The sequence below is a fragment of the Pseudopodoces humilis genome, chromosome 5, assembly GCF_049639895.1.
Source record: "Pseudopodoces humilis isolate 2021_Gansu_Grassland_sample_001 chromosome 5, ASM4963989v1, whole genome shotgun sequence".
Taxonomy (NCBI): domain Eukaryota; kingdom Metazoa; phylum Chordata; class Aves; order Passeriformes; family Paridae; genus Pseudopodoces; species Pseudopodoces humilis.
The window spans coordinates 58,359,135-58,385,220 of NC_142204.1; the positions used below are offsets into that span (position 1 = coordinate 58,359,135).

General features: G+C 35.5%; 1 protein-coding gene across 1 annotated transcript in view; it reads right to left on the bottom strand.

Annotated features, from left to right (window-relative positions):
* Nucleotides 1-26,086, bottom strand: part of CPNE8 (copine 8) — a 72,405-nt gene that overhangs the window by 3,705 nt on the left and 42,614 nt on the right. Inside the window, exons 11-19 of the mRNA XM_005519194.3 lie at nucleotides 22,462-22,537; nucleotides 19,762-19,815; nucleotides 16,570-16,631; nucleotides 12,319-12,365; nucleotides 11,487-11,668; nucleotides 9,444-9,571; nucleotides 6,377-6,479; nucleotides 3,737-3,794; nucleotides 953-1,026 (exon numbers count right to left, since the gene is read on the bottom strand). Coding sequence (XP_005519251.1) covers nucleotides 953-1,026; nucleotides 3,737-3,794; nucleotides 6,377-6,479; nucleotides 9,444-9,571; nucleotides 11,487-11,668; nucleotides 12,319-12,365; nucleotides 16,570-16,631; nucleotides 19,762-19,815; nucleotides 22,462-22,537 — 784 coding nt within the window. The remainder of the gene's footprint in view (nucleotides 1-952; nucleotides 1,027-3,736; nucleotides 3,795-6,376; nucleotides 6,480-9,443; nucleotides 9,572-11,486; nucleotides 11,669-12,318; nucleotides 12,366-16,569; nucleotides 16,632-19,761; nucleotides 19,816-22,461; nucleotides 22,538-26,086) is intronic.

Consider the following 26,086-nt stretch of genomic DNA (forward strand, 5'->3'; position numbering starts at 1 on the left):
GCAAAGGTTAGTAATCTCTGATGCAAAGCATTTTCACAAATGCATGTTTTGAACATGTCCTTGGATTGAAATATTACATCTACCAGCAGTTATCAATCAATCCTTAAACATTCACATATCAGTATTTGTAGCATTAAACATTTGAAAAGTTTGAGTTCCTGCATATATAAATGGAAACAAATAAACGTATCCCAAAGTTCATCAACTGCTATCTGACCTTAATTATCATGCAGTATGAGCAATTGATATGGCTCAGTTACTCTCCCTCTATATATATTCCACTAAACAATATAAAAATCCAACCTGTCTGGAAGAGAAGTAAGTGAAAATAAGAGGAAAAATAAGTGAACACTATGAAGTTTGACAAATAGGAGGAATAAAGGAAAAAGAAGAAATGGTAGATCTCAGGTGAGGTTTGAATCTAAGGATCTAAGAGCAAAATCTGTCAGTGTTTAAGAGGCATTTGGACAATGTCCTTATTAACATGCTCTAGCTTTTAGTCAGCCCTCTATTAAAGTGCCCAGGCACTAGATGTCTGTTGTAGGTCCCTTCCAACTTAAATACTCTATTTTATAAATGTATTCAGCCACTACCAGGAAAATATGGCTTCCATATACGATTTACTTTTAGACAGATACCATTTTTTCTAGAAACATCATGTTTCTCTAAATTTTCAATAGCTAACTCTTCTCCATGGCTGTGTCACACAAAGACTTTATAACAGTGTCCTGCCAGTTAGGGGTCATTTCCTAACAGACGCAGATCCACTACTGTGTGTGTTATAAAAAGGCTTAGCGCTATCACAGAGTGCTTCTGAGGTTGTTATAAACACCTCAAGATAAAGTATGTCAATGCTAAGGTAAAATGAAAGCCAGGAATACAGACAGAAATAAGAATTCAAAACAAAGAGGAACAGTAAAATCTATCTATGAGAATATATTTTCTCTCCCACCTGCACAATGTCTCTTTCTGCAAACCTTCCTCTTGAAGAAATCCTCACTACATCCCCATCCAGTTCTTCCATAGCTTAAAAAACAAACAAAAAACAAACAAATCTATGAGTTCACGTACACAATAAAATACTCTTACTGAGAAAGATTTTGTTTAGACAACTTACACTTCCAAGCAATAAAACCAACAATTCTTCTTTAGGTAACTCTGTTAAGATAATTTGCAATAGAAAATACATCATGTTTGGTAGCTGTTTTGCACTTTTTCATAGTGACAATACATACTTTTATCTCTTGTCACCTCCAGGAAAGAACAGACTATGAGAAAGTTTTTACCTTTTCATCTCTCAAAACAGCAAGTACATCTGGTTTTGTAAGGCTATATGTGTATATATATATATATATATATATATATACACACACACACACACATACACTTTCTGAGGTGGAGAAGAATTCATCTTCAGCAGCTATTGTTACCAAAGATATCAGAGGATACAGCACAAAGGTAATAACTCACATTCACAGTGAAAAAGCAGTATCTTCTAATGCTAAGGAATGAGGAGCGCTTAAAAAAATTATTAAATTTATTGGGCAATTCTTCTTGTATCTTCTGAGCAGAATACAAGAAAGCTCCGTTGTCCAGATACCTGGAATCTATTCTAGGTAGAAAGATGTACCTGCTCTCTTGTCAGTATTGAAATGGAAGGATTTGGGATCTCAGATTACTGCTCAGATGTTGAATCTGCAATTCTACAAACCTTTTTTCAGTGCATGCTATGAAAACCAAAGCCCTGCACCTCAGCTTCTCAGGGGTTTACAAACTGGGCTGAATTCACTGAAACCAGCACTTCAAAACCTAGTTCTTCTGAAGTAAGAACTAGAAAGTATAAATTACACTCTCAGAAGCCAAGCTGAACAGAGCATATTTGTTCAAAGAAACAAATCAGTAGGTCTGCAGAGCATGTTGCCTGATGCTGTTGCTGCAAAAACACACATGTGTTCAAACCAGGAGACCGAACAAGTATTTGGAGGAGTGTCACTAAAAAAATTCCAAAACAGACATAAAGCACATCCCACCCATGAAACCCAAATCGAAAAACAGTATTCAGGGAAGTACCGTATTTGCTTAGTCTGTTCTTAACACTCTCTAGGAAACTACCCATGGCCACATCAGGTACAGAATACTGGGCAAAAATAGTCCTGTTGTGACCTGTTACAGTCATCCTCATATCCTTTAAGTAAAGCTCTGCCAAATGTGTTACCGACCCAAGCTTCAGACTTTTAAGAGCCCCTCCGGTATCCCCCAAGGGGCTGGGAGATCTAGGGAACAGGGAGATCTGAAGAGGAGCAGCTTGGTCTCCCTCTGGCAGAACTGAAGCTTCAGGGACAGAGCCAGTGCCTAACAATCACCCTCCTGCAGACACACTTCTTCAGCATCCATAGCAGACATGCAGCCTGTTGTTTATTCCAGAAGGGATTTCTGCAGATGGAAGTAATCTCAGTCCTCTTGGGCACTGAGGGACTACAGACTTGGCATACACCTAATGGGTGAATCTCACTGAGGCAGTACACGCCACAATTGTGGCTCCAAAGATGGGAAGAGTATCCTGCAGTACAAACAGAATCCCAACTTCAGGGAAGGAGGAGAGATGACACCCCAAGAACATGTCCTGAGAAAGGTAGCAAATCCTGGGCAAATCCAAGGACTAGACAAACAGGGAGAAAGGGAAAATGCAATGGAGGGGTGAGAGAACGGTAAGTAACACAGGACCATGCTGGAATTCTCAGGAGTAAAAATGAAGTTTACTAATTTCCATCATATGCATTTATGAATATAAACTGTCTTTTCTCACTGATTGTGGCATACAATCATCTGAAATGTAACAGGACAATTTCTTCATAGAATAAGATACTTAAAATTATGACTAATATACCACTTGCCAAACAGCTTAAGAATGCTTGTAAAAAAGCAAAATAAAATTTAAATAAAATAATGTCTTATCTTTTCTTATTTTTTCCTACAGTTAGAGTATTTGTACAAAAATTAACATGTCATCAGTCAACACTAAACATCTGTGGTAGTAGTATTATGTATATTTCATGCACAACAGAAGGCATACTGTCTAACCAGATGTACTAGAATTAAAAAAGAAAGAATTTAGGACTTTGAAGAACAGATACACACAATGTCCACACTTCATAGTGCAGTGATACATACTTAAACAATTAATACAAATAATGAAAGCAGCTTAGTTACTGCAACAGTGAATGGTGTTCTGGAATATCACAGAAAGAATATGTAAATAACCTGGTAATTTCTCTCCTGCTGTAACATCCTGTCAATGCTGCTTCACAGCAGGGCTCACTCCTGTTACCAAGTGAAACCCTGCTTAATCCACATCACCTCAAATGTATTTATTTTTCTCAAGATTTTATTATTGCAGTAAGATCAATATTTCCACTCAACTGACACTTCACGAGGCATCTAAATATTTGTGTTGAAGAAATTTAACATTTCTTGTGTATACTTACTTTACTGTAAATGCTGAGCCCCCATATGGTTCTGACTTGAACAGAGAGCCTGAGGGGCTACACAGCTCTACATGGTAGCTTGTAATCACACTGAGTTATCAATCAATCAATCCAGCTGGAAATGCCAACAGCACTCACTCTTTGCTTCATATAATGTTCTTTTAAAGACCAATATTTGTTTGAAAAGCCACATATTACTAAAATGTAAGCAAATATTAAAAAAAAATTAGAAAAAACACTAGAACACTTACCATCAAACTCTGCTGGTCCTACTCCCACTATAATTATGGACATTGGAAGCTTTGAAGCCTTCAAGAGAAGAAAAAGAGGTTTAATGCATTATATAACCTCTAACCAACAAAATGAGATCTGAGAACAAAGTGAACAAAAAACATGCAGAAATGATGTTTTAAAGAACAATTTTTTTCCCCTCTAAAAATTTGAGTGATGTAAACTGTCTGCTCAAGTGGTACAAAACATCTTGGATGAAGATAGAAAGGCACATGACTATTTTATTTTTTCATCACCAAGACTTTGAATCATATAGGATGCTAATTAAAAACAACAAACTATGTTAGCATTTAATACTGACAACTAAGAGGACAAATTTCTCTCAGAAACTTTTATAAACTGACAGTAATTGCAAATATGTACCTAATAACAGTCTGACATTAATTTAAATGTGCTTTGCTGTTTCTTGATATTACATAGCTGCTTGCAACTATGGGACACTATTTTGTACATTGATCTTATGCCAATTTTTAAAAGAAAATAAATAATCTATTTGAACAATATGTATATTACATCTAACCCATTAATGAAATTTTACTCTAGTCAATCATCCATGCCACATACAAGCAATATTGGCCTGTATAGGGTAAGATTTTTAATTTTACTTTATCTTTTTCATTCAAAGATGGTATCTGTCTTTCCTTGAATAAACTCTGTAAAATCTTTAAAATTACAAAGATGCTATTTTAAATACTGGACTCTCCTGACATGATAGTAGCATCAGTTTATAAAAATAATGTGAATCTGCCTCTGATGAAGAAAGTATCGACTAAAACCAAAGAACATTCAGCAAATGTCAGGGTTGACAACTTACTGAGATAATTCTGATAATTCTGTTGCTTATTGAGATATTCTGATGTCTACAATCATTTTAAACCATAAACAGGAGTATAAACTGGTAAAAAAAATCATAGATCTACACTTTCTTATCTCTTAGATCAGAACCTTCTTCTTTTCAGTTGTTTCCTAGAATGTTATTTCTTGATTGTAAAGAAAGTAAAGAGATTCCTACTCACAGAGACACAGAATTATGTGATACAATGAAATATGAAACAGTAAGTGGCAAGGACAGCATAAAGACACAGAGTTAAACTTTTGCATATAAACTTAAGTGTTGGCATTTCCTGAATGACAGCATAACCTTTAAACAGTTTGGTAAAACAGAATGCGCCTGACATATATGCTGTAATGAGAAAGATGCCTAAAAGCACAATTAATGCTAAAAATTGAAATGTACTCTGATTTTTATACACATCAAGCTGCATTGGACATCATTGCCCTTTTTAGTATTATGGATATTATTAAGACTGAAAAAACTGCTATTGAATAGCATTTAATTAGTTCTGTCATGGTATGCTGCGCTCACACTACAAGAAATATGCAGAAAAATGAAGGCGTCTTCATAAAAAACCAAGACAGCAAATATTCCCAAACTTCCACTTATTTCAAGCTAACAACACATCTGCTGTGTCTCCAGAAGTTGTAGACCAACAGTCATTATTCCTTGAAATGAACTATTACTGAAAACAAGGTTTTTCTGTATGTCTTAGTGGCAAATGAATTAATCTTACAAGATACCAGCCAACTGCACTTGCTGGTCTCTTATGCACAGACTTCACATGGAAGGGTGACTCACAATCCAGAGCTGCTCTTTTTTTCTCCACTGAGCCTTTCTGTGACCTAAAAGTAGCTCATGTAAAAGAAATTGTTTCAAACTTCTAGGCTGGGCTAGAGAATGATTTTCCAAGATTATTACTATACAAATTCTGTGTAGGTGCTAAGGCAGAGCAGTGGAGCAGAATTTTCATGGGCACCCCACAAATTGCAACAGTATCAAATCTCTACAGGTGGTACTGAAAGAGGGTCTTCCAAACTATGCCACCTAATTCTACACTATTCACTTGGACATAATGCTAAATTACTTTAATGTAGGTTTTCAACTCATCACTTTGCTGTTAACTAGATCCACTGTGGTATGTTAAAAACTATTGGTAGAGACTTTTCCAGCCACATCTAGAAGTGTTTCTGTGTGTACTTTCATCTGAAATTTTCCATGCACAAAAGCACAATAGCACCTGCTCATAATATCAAATATTACCTATACACATGGCAGTTTTGAAGAGAAAAACACTGAAAGTAAAGCAGAACCTAAGAAATAAGGAACTTACAGAGTTTTAGGGGACTGTTTTGAGGGAAATCAGATAACTGGTATACTTGCCATTCAGGGTCAGAAAGTTGGGGACGGTTTTTAAGAAGTGTGGGGATCAAAGCTGTCTGCAAGTATAAGATAGAAAAGAGTTCACTACGCAAAACTGCATGGTGGGGTGTGCTTGAGGAAGGAAGAGGCAAGAAGTAGATGAGGAAAGTCATACAAACCTACAGTGCTAGAGAGAAGAGTATCATTTACCAGACAACACTATCTAATTAGCTCAAGTTCAACGTTTACTTTCTTTTATCTTTATGCATAAAAAACTTCTCCCCTTCGGTAAAAATGGGTACTTATGGAACAACGCCAGTGCTTGAAGCATTAATCCATTCACTTTATTGACTAAAATATGAATTTCTAGAAAGATAATTTTAACACTTTCAGTAAAACTTACATTCACTATGGATTCTTTTGTCTGAGCCATATCAGATATAACTCCATCTGTAACAATCAGAAGAACAAAATACTGGGAGCCATCTTTTACTGAAGCAGCATACCTAAGGGAAGAAAAACCAACATTATAATAGTATAAAATTTGACTACCAAGGACTAACAAACATAACACAGTGAATTTCAAAAGTAAAGATATTCATAACTAAACCGGACATTCTACTTTTAAATGAGAACAATGAAAAAACATTACTAATACAATATTGATAATCCGCATGTGTTGCATCAGTGAAAATTGGGAACTGCATCACTACCAAAAAGAGCATGGACAGAATGTGCTTTACTGAATCATGAGATGTTAGAAAGCCTAAGGTATTTAATAGGTATTACCTACAGGGAACATATGAAGGGTATACAATGGTTGGGTTTATAGAACAAATAAAACTTAACAGGAATCAACATGTTGCATATTTTCCTCCTTTTTTTCTTTCTTTGTCTTACAAATCCAGGTTACTTACTGTTGACCAGGACTGCAGATTTTATAGTTCACATAGTTCACATTTATGTGCACTTTTATAAAATGGCTGAACATGCACCCTGCAACCCTGGCTTAGATATTAATTTCTTTGCACCACCCGCACATGTCTTTTCCTTCAAGACTCAAGCTTCTCCATGTGATGTACAGGAATGCAAGATAAAATACACCCAGTGCCATTCCCACCTCAGTCAAAGGACCCAAGAAGCAACTACTCTTTGAAAATGAGCAGCTTTTGAAGGTTTGCAGTCCTGAAAGAAAGCGAGTCCAAACAGCCTCACTAAATTTGTGGCCTGAACAGAAGAACTTTTTTTTGTGGGAAGTTGTTTGCTGCTTCACAGCCACTACAGTTCCAACTTTTATGAAGGCTCTTGGTGCTGTGAAATCAAAAAGTAGAACCTTGTGCAGTGAGTTTTATAGAGATTGGCAAGACCAACCATAGAACACATTTTCACTGCCATGCAAAGACTTCTTTTATCTCACTTTTCCACAATGCTTATAAACTTCAATGATGAGTGCACTGACAAGGTATGATGAGAGAGTACAATAAACATTATTAGCCTATCTGAGCACTTAACACTGCCTACATATCTACACTAAAGAAACAGAACAGAAATTTGGTTATTTCAAATTTTTCACAGACTAAAATGCTCCAAAGCCTTTTGCAAGGAAGGTGTTATATGAGGAGAGGAAGTTGAATCTGCTGTAGTTTAGATAACTCTATAACTGGGGAAAGGATAAAAAAAAATCATTATCTGCCTAAAGAGTTTCCAAAGAATACCAAGATCACAACAGGATATTAATATCTGACATTGTTTATAGAGATTTCATTAGAGGCATTCTTTTAAGTACAAGGGATGTGGAAAGAAGAAATTTCTTTGAGGCTGAAGGTATGTTCAAAGAGTAACTGTAGGGCAGTACCATGTCTATGAGAGTCACAAGAATTATCAAAAAATTGAACCTTGAAGGAAAATGGTGTTACTGAGAACTGGTCTGATACACAGATTTCTCTAGGGATGATCATGTGGTAGAAATCCTTGTGAAGACATACTTAGCTTTCCCACTAAAATGCAGTATGATTTGCTACCAGAAGGAACTCTCAAAGTTTGCAACAACTTGATATTTAGACAAAAGTTCAGTGGAAGGACTACTAATACTGGTGGACAGTCTTCTGTTATTCTGCAAAAGCTGGCAAATATTCCTGAAAAACAACTGGTGAGAAAAAGAACTAATTTTATGCCAGTGCTTTGATAACACTGGATCAAAAATTTCAGTTTTTGCAGTGAACAGAAGGCTTGAGATAAATTGCCATGTTCTGAGTCAGGCATCTCAGGTCCTATGACCAGTTCTGAAGAAACAGAAAGAGCCAGAAAGATTGTTGGGTTAGATTTCCAGATAACGTGGCTAATGCAGACACTGAGTGCCACATATACAGAAAACTGCAACTGAAGAGATCATGTCAAAGGAAAAGATTAAAGGAGACAGCTACTCTCAGATGACAAGCAATGTAATATACGTGTACATAATTTTAATGGTATGAACTGAAAACAAAACAACTAACCCAAATGATAAATAGCTGAAATCAGCTATCTAGCCATGCTAGGGGGAACAGAAAATTCTTTGCACCACAGAATTTGCAAATTATTTTCTGCTGGTCTGTAGAACTAACAACAGCAGATCAGATAGTATACAAATATCTCTTGCTATTAAAATTAGCTGTTTTGCAAGCTCATAAATAAACATTACCAGTACAATGATTTATACACTCCTACTTCTTTATTTTGTAACCAGTAGTTCTTTGTGTCTATAAATAAAATAAATCTGTTCAGCAATTCACCTAAGCCATATCACTTTCCTATAAAAATTCATGGAGGTATTATACTGCCAAGGTCTTGAGCTCAAGATTGTAAGTCAAGATCTTGTCTGCCAAAATAAGGCAACATTATCCTTCTTAAACTTTTTTATAAACACAGGACGTTTTTTACTTTGAGGTGTTAGATGAGGTGTTTCATAACAGCACCATGGCTCCCCAATGATGACAGCTGTATCACTGCCTTAGAAATACCTACTAGCTGGGAATTGTTGGCACAGGGAGACCTGGAAGATTTTGTTGACGTTTGGGACGTTTAAAGATTCGAGAAACTACATATACCTAAAAAAACTCAGCTTATAAAAAATTTTGATAGATGCACGTATTTTCTGTGAAGCAATAATTCTGTGCTCTAAAGGACAAAAAAAGGAACATGACACGACAAAAATTTTCTTTCCTTATGATTTCTGATCCTTATGATTTTGACTCAGGCTGGTCAACTTGTAAGTTAAATTGCAATACACTTGTATTTCTTTTTAATCAGCAATTAAATTCTGCACAATACCAGCACATGATCTTCAAACCTACAAGTCACAAGGTAATCATGGGACTGAACAAACAGAACAACCGTCAATAAATACCTTTCTCTGTAACTGTCAGCCTTTTACATGCAGTAGTTGTTCTGACACAAAGAAGTTTCTGCACAGCACCTGTTGTGATGCTTACCTGGCTACATGATTAATTACAGGAGCAAAGTTTGTTGGTCCATAAAGCTGTACAGATTTTAAACTCCTGTAGTATGCCTCCATTACACCATCAATTCCATGGCAGTATGGATTTTGAGGGTTTCCATTCTAATGAAAACAAGAGATGATTAATCACTATATGTAATTATGAAGTAAAAGTTTTATGTAGGTTAATGAACAGTAGCCAGTGTACATTTTTAAAAGGTCAAGACCTAAGGTGTCCTGCAGCATTCTATGATCTACTGAGAGATTTTACTACAAATGCCCAGTGTATATCCTATGTCTGCTTTTGAGTGTTAACTGCTGAGGTAAGGAAGTTCTACCAGCCTTAACAGCCTGAATCAACATAAACACCACCTTTGGTGTAATTAAATACTCCTTCATACATACAACGGTAACAGGCACTCCCCTGTGTGGATTTAAGGTACAAATTACAGGTCAGATGTACAACTGGAAGCATGTTTACGAGCACAGTTCAGGCTCAATGATTTGTTCTTTTAAAAATGTGGGAAAAAAAGAAATGGTAGTCAGACCCTGAGGTTCATACGCTTATAAGAGTGTAAGGTAAACAACAAACTTTTCATTGTTTTGGCCTGATATTTCTGATCTGAAAAACTTATTTTTGACCTGGTATAAAGAAATGAAGAAAGGAGTTTTCTCTTTGAGAGCCCGTGAAATGGCTGGTACTATAAATTCTTAGGGTAGGCATTTTACTATGTATCTCTGTAATGACTCTTTAATGAGGATACCTATTTACAGATGGTAATGCAAACATAAAAGCTGAATTCCAGACCAATGTCAGGCCAGGCAAATGACCTATGCAAGGTTTCAAAACCTTTCAAATCATCCTACCCTCCTTCATATGCCAACTCCTCACTGGCCTAGTGTGCTAGTACCTCATTCTAAGGTAAAGTATACTTGCCTGAGCATCTAGAAAACCAAAGGGGGTTTTTGACAGAATTTGTCTAAAACATTTAAAGAGAGAGCTGAAAACATTGCTTAGCATTGTATGGGAGACACCTATATATGCTTAAATATGGAGGAAGGAAAAACACACACAGACATATATATATATGTGGTGCTTTTTCTTCTATAAAGGTATCACAATGGCTCATAAATTAACTGAATTAATTATAGAAAGATCCTTAAAACTGAAAGATGTATCAATATATTTGAATTTGCTATACAAAGTCTGCAATTTAAATGAGTATTTGCAATTGCGCCCATTTTAAATTATTATCTATGTGGAAAATCTTTCCCTGAGGTAAGGTATGTGGCAGTCTTTTGTAGCATAGGCTGACAGAAGAAATACACATCTACAGTCACCAATCTTCTGCCATGTCTTTGATGGTATCTGATTAGAACTCCCCTGATGTACTGACATTTGCTGTAATTCTGACAACTTTATCCTACTCTGAGAACAAAAACCTCAAAATAAGCAAGTAGATAAAATATCAACACTAATCACAAGCATCAGTTATACCAGATCAACGTTTCTGGCAAATCCTGGCAGATTTTAGGTTTGCAATTTAACTGAACCATGGACCAATCTCAGATTTGTTCTCATCAAATCATCTTTTAGTTCACTTAGATATCTCTATGTCTCTGAACTAGCAGTCTGTAAAGACAGAGATCCCAGAAAATGAGACAGAATAATAAGAATAATAATGAAATATTATCTTGGAATATGACTTGTTTGCTTCTTTAGAGAGATGAGCTTTAGTCTGAAGTCTTTAAAGCATCTGTTTCTCAAGCTGCTACAGCTGAGGTTAAAGATTATTACTTTTCTTTATTACAGTTTTTGGCCTACAGGGACTTCTTGACTCCAGATTTCTCTCCATAACTTCAAGTGAAGTAATTTCACCATGATGAAAAGTTTTGAAACAACTATTTATAGTCAGCATAGAAGACTTAGCACATTCTCCATTCGTTACTTGTCCAGTAACTACTTAAGATTAGAACCTTAACTCCCAAAATTCTGTTGTAGTAGAGAAATTTTAAAAATATATATTTATTTACTTACCAGTGCAAATTCATGTGATACTCTTCCATCTGGAGGCAATCTAGCCCCAAAACCTAGAGCTGGGAACATTTTATCACTATCATAGTCCTGAATTATTTCACCAACAGCTCTTAGTGCCATGCCATAAGCATTCAGCTGATAGGGATTCATGTAGTGCAGTGAAGTTGGCTGTGAAGGGTTACCTGTTGAAGCAAGGATAAGATTAACTTCAAAATGGAATCACTTCAGAATTTTTTCTCTTAAAAAATCAGAAGTTGTATCAGGTAAAAATTCAGTGTTCTGAATAAATTTTAAAAGCAGTAGTTTTTTAGTAGCTCTAAATACGTATTAGCAGAAGTAGCTGCATTTCAGCATTAAAAGGGCAGCAAGAAACTTGTAGATTTGTGCAATTTATACACTTCAAAAAAAAAGAAACTATGACATTTTGAAAGCTTTGGAGAGGATGACAACTTATCTCTGCTTCACTCTACTTCAGCCTCACTCTACCTGGAACTATTTGGCCCTTCTTAATGGGTTCTTCTAAGTTTTCTCCCAGCAGTTATAAAAAAACCATCATCATCATCATCATCATAAACCTACACATATTACTACACATACTACAGATATTTGAAAACTGCTTCTGATTTTAAATTTTATCTGTAGCTTTTCACACTTTTATCTGTTCTGTTTGTCCTGCATTCCTGCATAGGAATTGACCTTTCTTCTGTTGCTCAGCAAAATGGAATCCTGAGTCCAGGTGGTGACAGCTGAATACTGTTACAAACACACACATATGTACACTTAAAACTGAACACAGCACAAACACACACAAGATGTTTATTTTTATTCTTACCATTGGAGGCTGTGAAATCAATAGCGACTGTGAAATTGATTTGGGTTCTGCAGAAAAAGCAAACACAAATCTTATTATTAGTTGTACTGCTATGCAGAAAGCTAAACAAGAGATGGTAACATCATTTGTGGACAAACTGTAGGACACTGACTTTCTAATAGAGGAAATAAACACTGAAAATACACTTATATCAGGTTCAAGCCAAGGGCTACACAACACTAATTTATTAACATGCTGAAAACAGTTACTTGACTCCATCATTCTTTTTTTCACTGTTTTTCTTTTAAAAAAAACTAAATAAATAATTAGTAAGAACTTCCATAAATATTATTAATTCATTTTAACAGTAATACCGATTTTTCCTTGGACATATTTTAATCCTGATCATGCAAGATGTCCTCTCTCAGCTGAGGTGGAATACACAAACAGAGCAATGCGCCTTATGGATTCAGTGTTGCATAGATCACTACTACTTTAATTTAGTTGATATAGAAATACTGGATCTACTTGAAAGTGGACAGGTGATTTTATTTGCCCTATACTCCTATATATAGCACAAGAAATTAAGAAAGTATCTTAAAAGGAACAGTAGTCCTCACCTCACAGCCACAGAGAGAGCAAAGTGAAACCTGTCATCTTTTAATATGAATTCCATCAGTTCTGACATATATAAGGGAACAAATTAAGCCCGAATGTAGTTTTTGACTAGGCTTGATTTTAGTTTTTTAAACAGTACACTGGAAGGAATCATGGACTTCTCCCTGTGGCTTCAGAATGACAACTGGCTGGTCTGTCAGCAGGGGGGAGCAGTTTGAGGACCACTTACTGCACAGAAGTCTACACCAGAGCTGTCAGAGTAACTAATTCTACCAAGAGGCTGCATCCTCTCCATGGTATCTAAACCCCCAATGCCACTTACAATTTCCCCTTTGCACAGGCTTGTTGAGTCAAATGCTGCTACAGCATGACAAAGATTTTTCAGATAAAGTCTCTTCAATATCTTCCTCTTACATAGTTTTATTACTCCTTGATAGTCTCCAAGGATACAAGAAGCACATGGGAAAGCTTCCACAATACCTAGCTATGGCAGCCTCCTGTGAACAGCAAATATGCCTCCCATTACAGTGGATAGTAACAGTTTACTATTACTACCCAGATTAAAACAGCTTTCATGAAAAGAGACCTGAATTTCCCTTTTGACCATAAATCATTCAATATAGTTCAGTTAAAAATATTTGTCTAAATCCTTATGAATCCAAAAAGTGTATGGGTGTTCTTTTCTAAAGACCTGGATGAAGGTGAGGCTTTTAACATGACGCAGGAAAACATTTCTTCCTATCTTCCACTAATCTGGGACAGAAGAGATGACAAGATATTTCAGTTGCAAAAGGAGTCAGCTCCTGAATTTTACTGATTTACAAATAACTATCTCACTGCCTTTTCCAATAAGCCAAACAGGCTAGAAACTTCTGCACAGAAATGTCTTTTCCACAAAGTCTTGGAGCTTTGTGGCTTCTGGTCTTTCTTCCAGACAAAAAAAAAAAGAGTAGATGCTAAACTAGGTTTGACAGTCATTCCTGTAAGTCTATGGATGCTAACTCTGAAGCAGACAGCATAGTGCCTGTGGAATAGCAGGCCGCATAGCCTTCTCAGTCTTGCCTGAGAAAGTGGCCTGGGAAATCATGGGGAGGATTTAAAACAATCCTCAGAGACAGAAAACAGCCTTGCAGGTGCTGTTTGTCTGTTCCTTGTTTTCTGGCAAGAGAAGGTCGAGGGGTAGTGTACCCCATTGACCAATGATGGTGATGTGTTAGTTTACTAACCAATAAGAGTTTCTTTTCTGTACTTTTCACATATCGGTCTATAAAAAAGATCTGAAGCAATAAACCGAGAGAAATTCTCCTGATCGACTCCTAGAGAGTCTGTGTCGTTCTCGCTGTTCCTAACAGAGCGACATAAGTCCAACTGCATTTCTTTCCAAGACTGTATCCCTTACACTGCTGAATTTATTCATATATTTGGAGGTGTTCTGATAGCACTATGTTACCAGCTGGGGCTGTATGAAGTGGCAGGAGAAATGTGATTTTGAAATACACATTATTTTTAGCACAATGTACTTACTTTAAATGTGGGAAGGTCAGTGTGGCAAAATATGATTAACTATCAAGATGCAAGGAAAAGCCAGCTATTAAGATGGCACTATTTGATGTAATATTCAGATGCAAAAGAGACATTCTCCTCTTTTCTGCCATACTGCTCTAAATTCCAGTCTTACGGAGTAAAATGGAAGTCTGAGTTTATGGACAAACCTCTATTACATTCTCCAAAGTTCTTTAAGAAAACAACAGTCATATAGATGATACTGGTAATGGAATATCCCAATTAAACATATGCAGTCTCAAAACATAAATGAAATCAATACTGTAATCAAAATTTGTTAAAGCTGTCAAGATTTCCAGGACATCTGCATTAATTCTAAACACCTCAAATGAATTACAATGAAAGTTTTGAACATGAAGTATTTTATATTCCCGTTTATGGAAGAGCAAATATGCAATTGTCCCTATTGCAGAATCATTGCTTTCTACCTCTTGCCTATAAAAATGGAAGAAAAACAGGGAACTTAAACCCAATTTTGGAGGGCATGATGGGAAAACAGACTGATTAATGACAGAATCTTCTATTTCCCCTTCCTTCAAATATTTGTCAACTGGACTTTAACTGATATGTAGCAATATTAAATGAGACAAACAAAGGAAGGAAGAAGCCTAGAAAAGAACTCTGAATCTGAGCCTCGTCATGTTTACATAACTACATACGTTGCAGAAAGACAGGTAAGATTTTATACAAATACTTCTACAGTTTTCACTAGCATGCATCACTAAAAAAGATTCTATATAAAATGATAAAATAAGTACTAATGCTCATACTTTTAAACATGAAGCATTCTAATGAATTATATTATCTTTTTTGTAAAAAGAGCAGAAGAAAGTTTAAGTGGAATTTATTAATATCCCAAGTCTTCATTGACTTGCAGTTAATAAGATATATACAAAATATCAATATGAACAACACAATATTATTGTATTCAGAATTTATTCAATTTTTCTGAAGAATGTAGATAATTAGGTTTAATAACTTGTATTGTAACATCTCAGCAAGGAATGTGATAGACCATCCTGAAAAGATTACATAAGCAGCTCCTACATAATTTCTTCTCAAATGTAGACATAAACCTCAATTCCTTAGTTCCTTATACCTGCTCTTTCTGTATAGATGAATTTTGAATGAATGGGGAATAGGACAGTCATGGAATATTTGTACAACACACTCCATAGCAAACAGCTGCACTAGAGGCAAGACTGTTTCTTCATACATTTGTGTATACACAGACTTCAATCAATAGAAATTTCTGGTAAACGGATGGATGGTAATTTTCAACTTCTGTCAAAGTCCACAAAAGGAATGTAGGACTGCCACTGTTGGGACCAAAGGCAAAGCCCTGCATAGCTACTGTCAAAACACAGCACAGACTTCTTTTTCATTTCCACTGAACTCTGGCTGAAGACTTGAAAAAAATCCCCCAAAAAACTGAACCTGCCTCCTCACAGGTAATCAATGCTCTAAAGAACATGTAGAATGTATACTCGGACTTTATGCCCAAAAAATAAGTGCCTAGGAATGCATAACAAATTTTCATTTATTTTAGAGAAGTTCTGGCAGGGATGTTAAGAGCCAGGAATTTTTCAGATTTAGTCCCATTTCCCAGCATGTTCTAGGGTAAGACACTTGACACTTTTGTCTTCTCTTTAGAAAAAATGACAATAAATGAGAAATCAAATGTGTTAAAAATTTTAATTAGTATTGGAAAAATGCCTTTGAAGGGGAAAAGCTCTAAATAAATGCCAATATTAAATACACCAAAGCTCAGTATAATCAGAAGAAATAGAGAGCATTTTAATAATTTAATAACATATGGACAATTCCCTTTTGTTTAATCAAATTTCCTCTGGCTGATCAGAGGTCACTCTTTCTCAGTGCTTTAATATCAACTCCAATTCCAATACTTGCTTTGTATACCAAGTTCAACAGTATAAGCAAAGTTCCATTACTTAACTTAGTTACTATCTGCATGCTTTATGTAGGAAAGTACAGCCCCTAAAATGAGGAAATAATACAGCTCCTTACATATGCTACAGAGAGCCACAAACAAATTGTGAAAACAAGAAAGGTTTGTTGCTAATCACATACCCGCCTTTAATATAGTCAAGGAATGAAACTTCTGTTTCAATTAGGAAGGAAAGCAATGTTACCTGAAAGCAAATAAAAGAGAGTCAGACATGAATTGTGTGTTTCCCAGTTGAACAAGTAGAGACATAAGCACAATGTTTTTCGAGCTCTGTCCTTAGGACGTAATTTCCTACAGTATTAAGGGAAAAAAGAAGATTAAAAAAGATATTAAATAATTTCAGTAGGCAGCTCTTGAAAGGGAAGAGACAGATTGAGAAGTCTGTAACTGCGTTCTTTTTTCCTGTTTAAGGAGAAGGTAAGGGACAGAAGATTGTATTCCAAAGCAGGTTACCACATACATATTCAGGTTACCACATACATATTTTCTGAGTTCTGCATACTACACCTATAATTTAATAATATTACAGGGTAAATGATAATGCATCTATTCTATGGGCACTTTAACACTATTTAAAGAGAGCACTTTAACACTATTTAAAGAACACATTTATGTAATTACTCATCTCACACTAAAGGTGGTACTGAGTATTAATACAAGCCTAGAATGCAAAAATCTAGTAAAGTACACAGGTATAGGAAATATAAAAAAGTTTTAAAGTAGTATGTATATATGTATGTACATATGTATATATATATATATATGTACGTATACACACATATCTATATATATAAAAATGCAAAGGTAAGAAATCGCAGCATTTGCAGATTTTATCATTCAGAAATGACAAAGATCCATAACACAGTGTAATCTAAAGGCATTACTGGAATTTTCAGCAATCAAGTTACAGAGGAATAAACTCAAGTAGAAAAGATCTAGCATTTAAGATCTTCAAATATTGTGCAATATTTATGAAGCAAATAATTAAAATTAATTTAATTTTATTTACACAAATTCTCTCATTATGTAAGTGCAGTGGGCAGTCAGTGAAAACTGCTTAAGTAACTACTCAGAGCAAATCCATGAATAAAGATACAAGGAATAAAAAGGGAATGGAAGTCTGTCACAATATTTTGTGTCCAATTACAGCAAAATATAAAAACTGAAAATAATCCTATGTTGTAAACTTAGAATGAGATTACAGGGAGTAATTCTGTCTTCTATCCAACTTCCTTTGTCACAGTGCTGTGTGATTGAGTGATTAGCTAAGATTAAAATCACCAAATTACCCTTCTAGCTGAGAACAGAAGACCGTAACAGTGTTCTATCAGGCTATCAGGAGCATAGCCTTGCAAAAAAGACCAAAATTTTATTCATTTTCCCACTGGACACAGTAATATTAATGGCTGATCTTTTCTTACAGCTGGTTATCTTGTTCATAATTAATTTAAGGAAGTATTTTCACTGCATCTGATTTTAGAAGTTCAAAAATGGATGGAAACAACTCCTAAAGTGGCTGAATTATTTACTTACATATAGGCAATGACTACCAATGCTTCAAGCTTTATGCTGTGAATTTTTTATTTCACTCCTAGGCTTTGTTTAAAACTAACCATGTATTCTGAAACACTTCTGTCTAGTATGTAATTTGACTATCTGAATTTAAAATGACCCCTTAAGTAATAATAAATTGAGATATGCACTGTATGTACATAGACCTTAAGTGCAGTAGTGAGACAGCAGTCAATGATTTATGTCCACTGTAAGTTCTCCAGAACTCTACCTCCTATTAATGAAAATTACGGTCCTGGTGCCTGGCTTGAAAATTTAAAAATTTGTGGAATAAAGAATATCTTGGGTAAATGATGAGGACAAGAAAAACACAACTGCAGGCAAACACATAAAGTGACCATGTGGAGAAGCAGAAGGGAAGCCTGAAGGACTAATAGAAGTAAGGGCAAACGGGGACAGAGATGACTTGATATCAAAAAGAATTTACAAGACTAACAGAATAGAAGGAAAAAGAAAAGGTAAAAAAGGAAAAAGAAAATATATATTAACTGTTTATTGGAAATTTTAATGTAATTGGAAGTAAAGAACAACCAGACAGTTGATTTTGCCTGCTCAAACATGAGTAAAATATGTTTTTTCAAATGCAGACAGATACTTGTGAAGGTGTATTAAAATGAAAGCATTTTAAACCAAAATCAACATGAAAATTGAATGTGAAAATACATTTTTTGCTGTTAAGTATCCTAAGCCAGATTTCATAACTAAAATTTTGAGTATACTTTTAGCACTGGTTGAAAACAACAACTTTACCTAAGTGTCTCACTCACTAATTTAATGCAATAGAACTTGATTTTAACATGATAGATTTTAGTAAAAGGAATATGTTAGCAAAGAATAAATTACCTAATGAATTAGATATTGTATAGCAAATTTTAACAGGCAAGCTACTTATGCCAATTTTTCATAATTTAAAGCAAAGGTAGAAAAGTAAGTGTTTATTTTCTTACTGATAAACAGACTTAGAAAAGAATGTGAAAATGTCAAAATATTCCTTCAAGGCTACTTTTCAGCATGAAAGTAGCCCTTCTGACTTCAGTGGAACTGTTCATGTGGAAAAAACCCACATGGTGGACATGTTTACAAAAAACATCTGTTATAACTGATTAGGTTTTCCAATATACCAATCCTCAATATTTATCTTCACTTTTTTGTAAATGATGATCTGAATACCATGGATGCCAGTCCATCAAAGCTGAGCAACTGCTGAAAGGAAATACTTCAATTGCTATGAAATGGTTCATACACATGAGAACAGAATATGGAATGCAAACAAAAAAAGAGAAATTCTCATCCCAAACAATACTAACAGATCTTTCAAAAATAAATCTACAGAAAACCTGTTGGTAAAAAAAATTGTTGACTCTTTTTGATTTAGCCGTGGCAAGCATACTAGCTTTTAATGATGCTAGCTCAGCAGATAAATTTAAAAAGAAAATTTATTTGTAAAAGTACAGGTCTATTTCAGATAAAAATTAATAAGTGTTCAGACCAATAGTTTCAATTATTTGATGGAAATTTTGGTAGAGCTTATTTTGAAAACCACTGGTGACTTGAGAGCATACTTGGCCAAATTTTATATCAAACTCTTCAAATTAAAAAAATATGTGAAAATAAGTGCTGTGTAGAAGTAAATAGTTTATTGTGGCCTTGACAGAAAGCTCTACTCTAATCCTGTTAAATTACGAGTCAACTACACTGTTTGAAGCAAGAAGCATCCAGTAACATAAAATATATTTACTTACTGTTCCAGAATTAACATACTTTTTCTTTTTTCCTTTTTTCTTTGGATTTATTACCTAGAAACAGATACAAATATTAAAGCAGCATGATCCAATATAAAGGTAAGTGCAAGGTATCTTCAATGCAGAAAGTACTCTATTTTCAGTGCATTCTAAGTGCATTTAGCATCCTGTTTACTGATGCATCTCGATGCTGGGTGCATGTTGAAAACCAGTGAATTTATCTTTATGGTACTTGTCAGGTGAGCTGGTACTCATATTTGACAAATAAGGGATGGGGACAACAGAGGTGAGAATGTTCAATAAATCTGAGAGCTCAGTGAAACACTCTGAATTTTCACAAGATTCTGCATTTTTCTGCATTCCTGATCGCAGTGTTTCAGTGTACGGTGTCACTACTTTGTCATCTCACAATGCATCTCTTCACAATCCAGTTAATCAGCTTCCATCTGCTCTTCATAGCACCTGAGAAACATGAGAGTTTTTCTACTCCCAAGTTCTGTACTTGGTGACAGCATCTGGCTGACAGGAAGATCGAATTTCATGAAATAGGTAATTTCATGAAAATGTTGAAGATCACCACCTGACTGGCATACAGGAGTGGAGGGGGAGGGCTCAGTGCACTCCTCATAGCCAAGAATCTTCACGGAGCTGGACTACAAAGCATTAAACAGTTTTCTTGAATGTCTGGAACCCACGCATATAAAATTTGTCACTGTAGCCACCAATACAATTTTTTCCCTTTTGAATACCTACAAGTCTCATTAATTCTGTTACAAACACATGAAAACATACTCCTGCTTTTCCAGAAATGCACATGGAATTGGAAGCAAAACATTATTTTGTTAATTAGGTCATTCAACTCTCTCCTATGTATCTAGGAAATCCAATGCCTTATGGCTTACTGCCAAGTTTTACTGTAAACTATTCACAGATGTTCTGCAAATGATAAGGAACGAAAACATTCCCAATTGAAATCTTAGTCACTTATCTAGTATAAAATATTTGAAGAATTATGCCTGAAAATGGGCAAACTAGTAATACGTGTCTTCCAAAGATTTTCAGCCCAACCAAAATAGAATTACATTTAAAGATTCTATTCCTTGCACAACATAGAACACCTGTGAAATGTAAGGCAGGAAGAGACAACTATGATTTGAGGTCTTCCCAAACAGACTAAACAAGTGACTCAGTCTTTCCCCCCAGTATACCACACTGATGTTATACAGCAAATATTCTGCAAAGCTTTTACTCCTTTACACGCATGTAAGTCCATTAACACTTAAAAAATCCCAAGTAACTCCTGCCCCTCAATTTAACAGTGTCTGATGAGCAATAGATTAAACCTGTGTAATGGTGGTAATTAAACAATGCAGCAATTCTTGTTGAAGCAAAATCTTAGCCAGAAAGTGACTCCTGCTGACATTTGCCCAGAGAGGAAGATGAAGGTAACAGGCTGCCTGTCTGCCCTGTGGCAGTTCATTCACTGCTCTCCAGAATTCAATGGTCAGGCCTGAATTAGCAGCATATTGCTTGCTAGCAGTCATTAAATGCCAAAGAGAAGATTCATTTGAACTTTCTGCTTCAGGTAACTTGACAATTGGCTTCTTAGAAATTGCAAGGAACTGCACTAGAGCTTGGAGTGAAATATCATAGGAAACAAGGCAGCTAATTGGGAGCAAAGATGAATCAAATGACAGATTGTTTCTCTCCTGCAATTCATAGTACTATAATTACTATAGTATTTACATGTGGTTTTTTTTTCAAATTTCAGATAACTTTAGAAATTAAACAACACTTCAGCCTCTCAAAGTTTTACATCCCTGCAGGAACCTAGAAAGCTACAGGAATTATAATGAACCTGTTAAAAAAAGCTCAGTTGCAAAGAGATGGTTCTAGCAAGGTTCCTAATATTTAAATACGGCGCACTCACTCAAACTTCTCTACCTGCCTTAGTTAAATCTGTAAAAGCAAAACATTTTTTAAAAAGAATTTGCCCAGTATCTTTTGTTCTGATACTGCACAGACTAATCAAGTTGAAGCAGTACCCAAGTATGGAGGATTGCAGTGTGGGGAGACAAACATGAGCTGCTTAAGAAATGCATGCTGTGGCTGGGAGTATGATACTGGCACTAATTTAAGAAACTGAAAAATTACTTAAGATGTTATGACAGAATATTCCTGGTAGGGTAGGATTCATGTCAGTGATACAACAGGAGAGATTTTCACTGCACACAGTAATCTGTGTTATGACACTATTCACAGGAAACTACTGCAACTTACTGTAACTCTGGGGCTCATCTTGGATCTAAATAAGAAAAAAACCCATGGCTTTCAGTTATCTTTGTCCTGCTCTGCACAGCAACACCTTTGCACATCTTCAAAATAAAAGTACAGCACATAATTGGAGTACCCTCCTTCCCTGCCTTCTTTAGTGCTTACCTAAACCATTATATTTGTTACCATCTATATTAGGACTACGAAAATACTGAAGTTCAGTGGCAGTAGTCTGAGACCAATTAAAGGATACCTTAAGGAATAGCAAAGATCACCACACCATACAGAAGCAAAAAAAAGAGGATTATAGCCACACAGGCTTGTCTTCTCATTAGTGGCAATAATAGCTTTCCATTGTTTTCAGTATTTTTCATTGTTGTTTTCTCATTTATTTCCTGAGAGTGAGTAAATACTCATAATACTTACCTCATAAACATTGAACTGAGATTGCCCTCTTGACAACTCTCTGTAACTTGTTGTGAATTCTCCAATGAAATCATGGCTGTTTGAAAAATAATATTTTAAATCAAATGCAAAACACTTAGGAATTTAAACATGTATTTTATCAATTAATGCAAAAGAGACACGCAGCCAATATGAACTGACGCCCAAAAAACAAGCAATGGCCACAGATATAATTTGCTTAAAAATCTTTATTACTCTCTCCATTTTGTGTTCATCCTATTAGTAATGCAAATTTAGAGTTGGAAAGTATTAGCTTAAATATTTTTGATGGCTTTTGCTTAATTTACCAACAATGAGGACTGTGTTGTAAATCAGTGATTTACCCCAGTATAAGTTTACAGAATCTGAAAAAACAGAGTGGGCTACCAAAGACTCTCACCATTTCCTCAGTGGATGACCACTGGCACTACAATCTCAGAACTGTGTATAAGACTATGTAAGAGAAAGGGAGTTTCTAAAAGCATGAAAGGAGCAACTTAAACCAGAAAAGACCAGGCCTCCCAATCTGTGTAAAATGACATTGGACTCTTAAGGGGAAGACCCAAAGCTTATTTCAGCTCCTCTGTCTTTCTATCTGGGAAGAGAAAAACAATCCACAGAGGCTACTCAGCTTATGTTATTACTAGAAAGCAGGGGTTATCAAGCTTCTCCTTTCTAAATTCTAAATTCTATTCCTGCTCCAAGAACACATTTGACACTCCTGTGCTGTTCATGTTTTAAAAACTTTGTCAATGCATAACAGGGCTGGCACACTTACAAGGAGCCTGTGAGCACAGCAGGGAGCTGTAGTGGGGAAGCACTGCTGAGGAAGGTGCCAGGGTCAGGAAACTGGGGCACAGAAACCACAGCCAGAGCTGCAGGTTTGTATCTCAGGCAGGTACCAGAATGGAAGGACTGCAGGAGTCAGTGTCCCAACTATCAACTACATAATTCCCAGCAGTCACAAGTTCTGCTCCCACTCTCTGGTCTGCCCAACTGAACCTTCCCCACTGCTGCTCCAGATTTTCCCAGCTGTGCCCTAAGAAGGCATTGTGTTTCCTCTACGCTCTGCCTCCACATCTGGTGAGCTATGAAGCTAACTGTTTTACCTTCCCTCCAACAGTAAACTACAATAGAAATTCAGTTTTATGACTTTGTGACTTGCAAAACTTGCTTTTAAGAAATTCAGTAAACCTCTTGTTAAGCTGTAAATATTAAAAGCAAATTTAAGTAAATCTGAATGTTGCAAGACGAAAAATGGAAACAATCCATAGTAACATGAAATTTCTTTCTTGCTTTATTCATAATGAAAGTAAACAAAAAAGAAGCTCAAACATAAATCTCATTTTCTGACATCAGCATGAATTCACAAAGTATGTAAATCAAATAACTAAAAGGTTCAGTCATCATGGCAATACAAAATAAGCAAAACATACTGTAAGAAAACTTGAGAAATACTGTATGTTAAAGATATTCCTCATTACCCAGATTCAGAAGGGACCACCCCAAATGAAACACTCTCCTTTCAGCTGGGAGATCATCAAATTGCTTCCAAAACAAAGACTTTTCTTAAGAAATGTATTTTGAAGTTATATCTCTGCTTAAACTCTCTCCAGACTGCAGGGCCTATTTAAGCAGGGAACAGAGGAAGCCATCCACAAGGTGTATTTAACCTTGGATAACCATGGCACTGGAGAAAAAGATATATTGCTTAAAATGGAACTTTTCCCTTTTGTAACAGTTCAAACCTTTTATTTTCAAATCAAGTTGTATATTCTCATGGCAGAAATCCAAACAATAGCTCAATGACTGCACACAAACATGCTGCAGCAAACAGGAAACATGACCCATTCCAGACAGGATTGTCTCTGGGGAGCTTAAAAGTAATTGCTCCTTTAAGTCTAGGAGACACTGGAAAGCTTCCTTTCCCTATGGCTATATACAAACACTGACAAGACCTGAGCTAGAAAGATATGATTACTCTGATGAATAATGTTAAAAAGGCATGGGCATACACAACCAGTCTCAGAACCCTCTGCACTTAAAAGAGCATCAAACTGGACCTTTACAACCAGTATTCAGGTAGATGCACACGCCAGCACTAGGCTGCCTCTGAAGGCTCAGTGCCTGCTGGATAAAATATGCCTTTTCCAGATGTGTAAGTCATTAAAATAAAGTATTAATAATTTACATATTATATAAATTATATAAATAATAATTTGTATATTATAATAGATAATAATAAAATATTCCAATATTAGTCATCACACTTTAGCAAATGGATCTCCTCATTAGTCTCTGGACTGAGAATCCAAAGTACTTATTCTCTTTGCCTGCCTAACATCAAATTTTCCTAGACTTACAGACTCATTCATGAGCATCACATCAGAACACTGAACCAGAAAGTCTTAGCACACAGAACTATCATTTAAAGCCCATCTCCCTAAGTTTTCAGCTTTTAGCCCTGTATTTTGAAGTGCTAAAAATCACTTTTGAAATTGTATTAACTTTGAAATTTTTTTATTATCTAAAGGAAAAAAAATAACAGAGGAAAGGTCAATCATAATCAGAAGCATGTCAACAGGTAAAGAGAAAATGCAAGAATTTAAAAATCTACTATCTGGAGAAGCAAGATGAAGGACAAAAAATAAGGTGGAAGAGTTCAGAATCTGAAATTTAAAATTGCTCCTGCAGTATTCTCAGATGAATGCTTCTGTGGCCCCAGGTTAGCATGACAATATTTACAGCTTTATAACTCAACACCTCCCCCCATTTTTTTGTGTAACAGATTGTAAACATCAAGACTGTGAAATGATTTTTGCAACACATATGCTAAGTGATATTTTTTCTAAAATTAAATTAAAAAGCTTTCAGAGAGAACTAAAAACATCATAGTATTGTTGATGTGAAGTTGTACAGTGTCTTGTTTTTTTCCTTCTGTTAGACCTGTCTGCAAGTGCTTCATATATAAGGACATACAATAAAAAAACCCTAAAAATATGACTCTGTGAAACAACTGGGCTTGTCCCAGGTAACAAAACCAAGTTTTGTGACTTCTTATAGCATCAAATATTTTGGGGTTTGTCACAGCTCTTAGAAGCAATAAAAGGTATCAGAACAAGTTGTTCACATGTTGACAATTTTTGTGCAAAAACTGGTCTGACACAGATGTTTAATACATAATTGTGTTAATGTTACCAAGTGCATGTATTACTTTTTGTCAAGAAGTTTTATGTGATATTTGAAAATATATGAGCTATTTGATGATGATAATATGATCATGATATTACATTACAATTACTCTAACAACCTAATGTAGGAATATGAAGGAAGAAGCTGAACACAAAGCACCATGGTGATATTTTTCAAAGCACAGGTAACGCAGAATGGGGAAAAGGAAAAACAAACTTCATAGTCAAGACTCAGGAAGTCAAAATCAAGTCAAGTCATGATTCAGAAATCAAGTATATGCACCATAATTTTGTCTTCCTGATTGCAGAACAGCCTGTAATATTCAGAATAACTTGCTTTGATACCTAGAGAGCAGGCAATCTTTCAAAGATTGGTCCTGCCCAGTCTGCACATCTCGGGATCAAACAGATTCAGT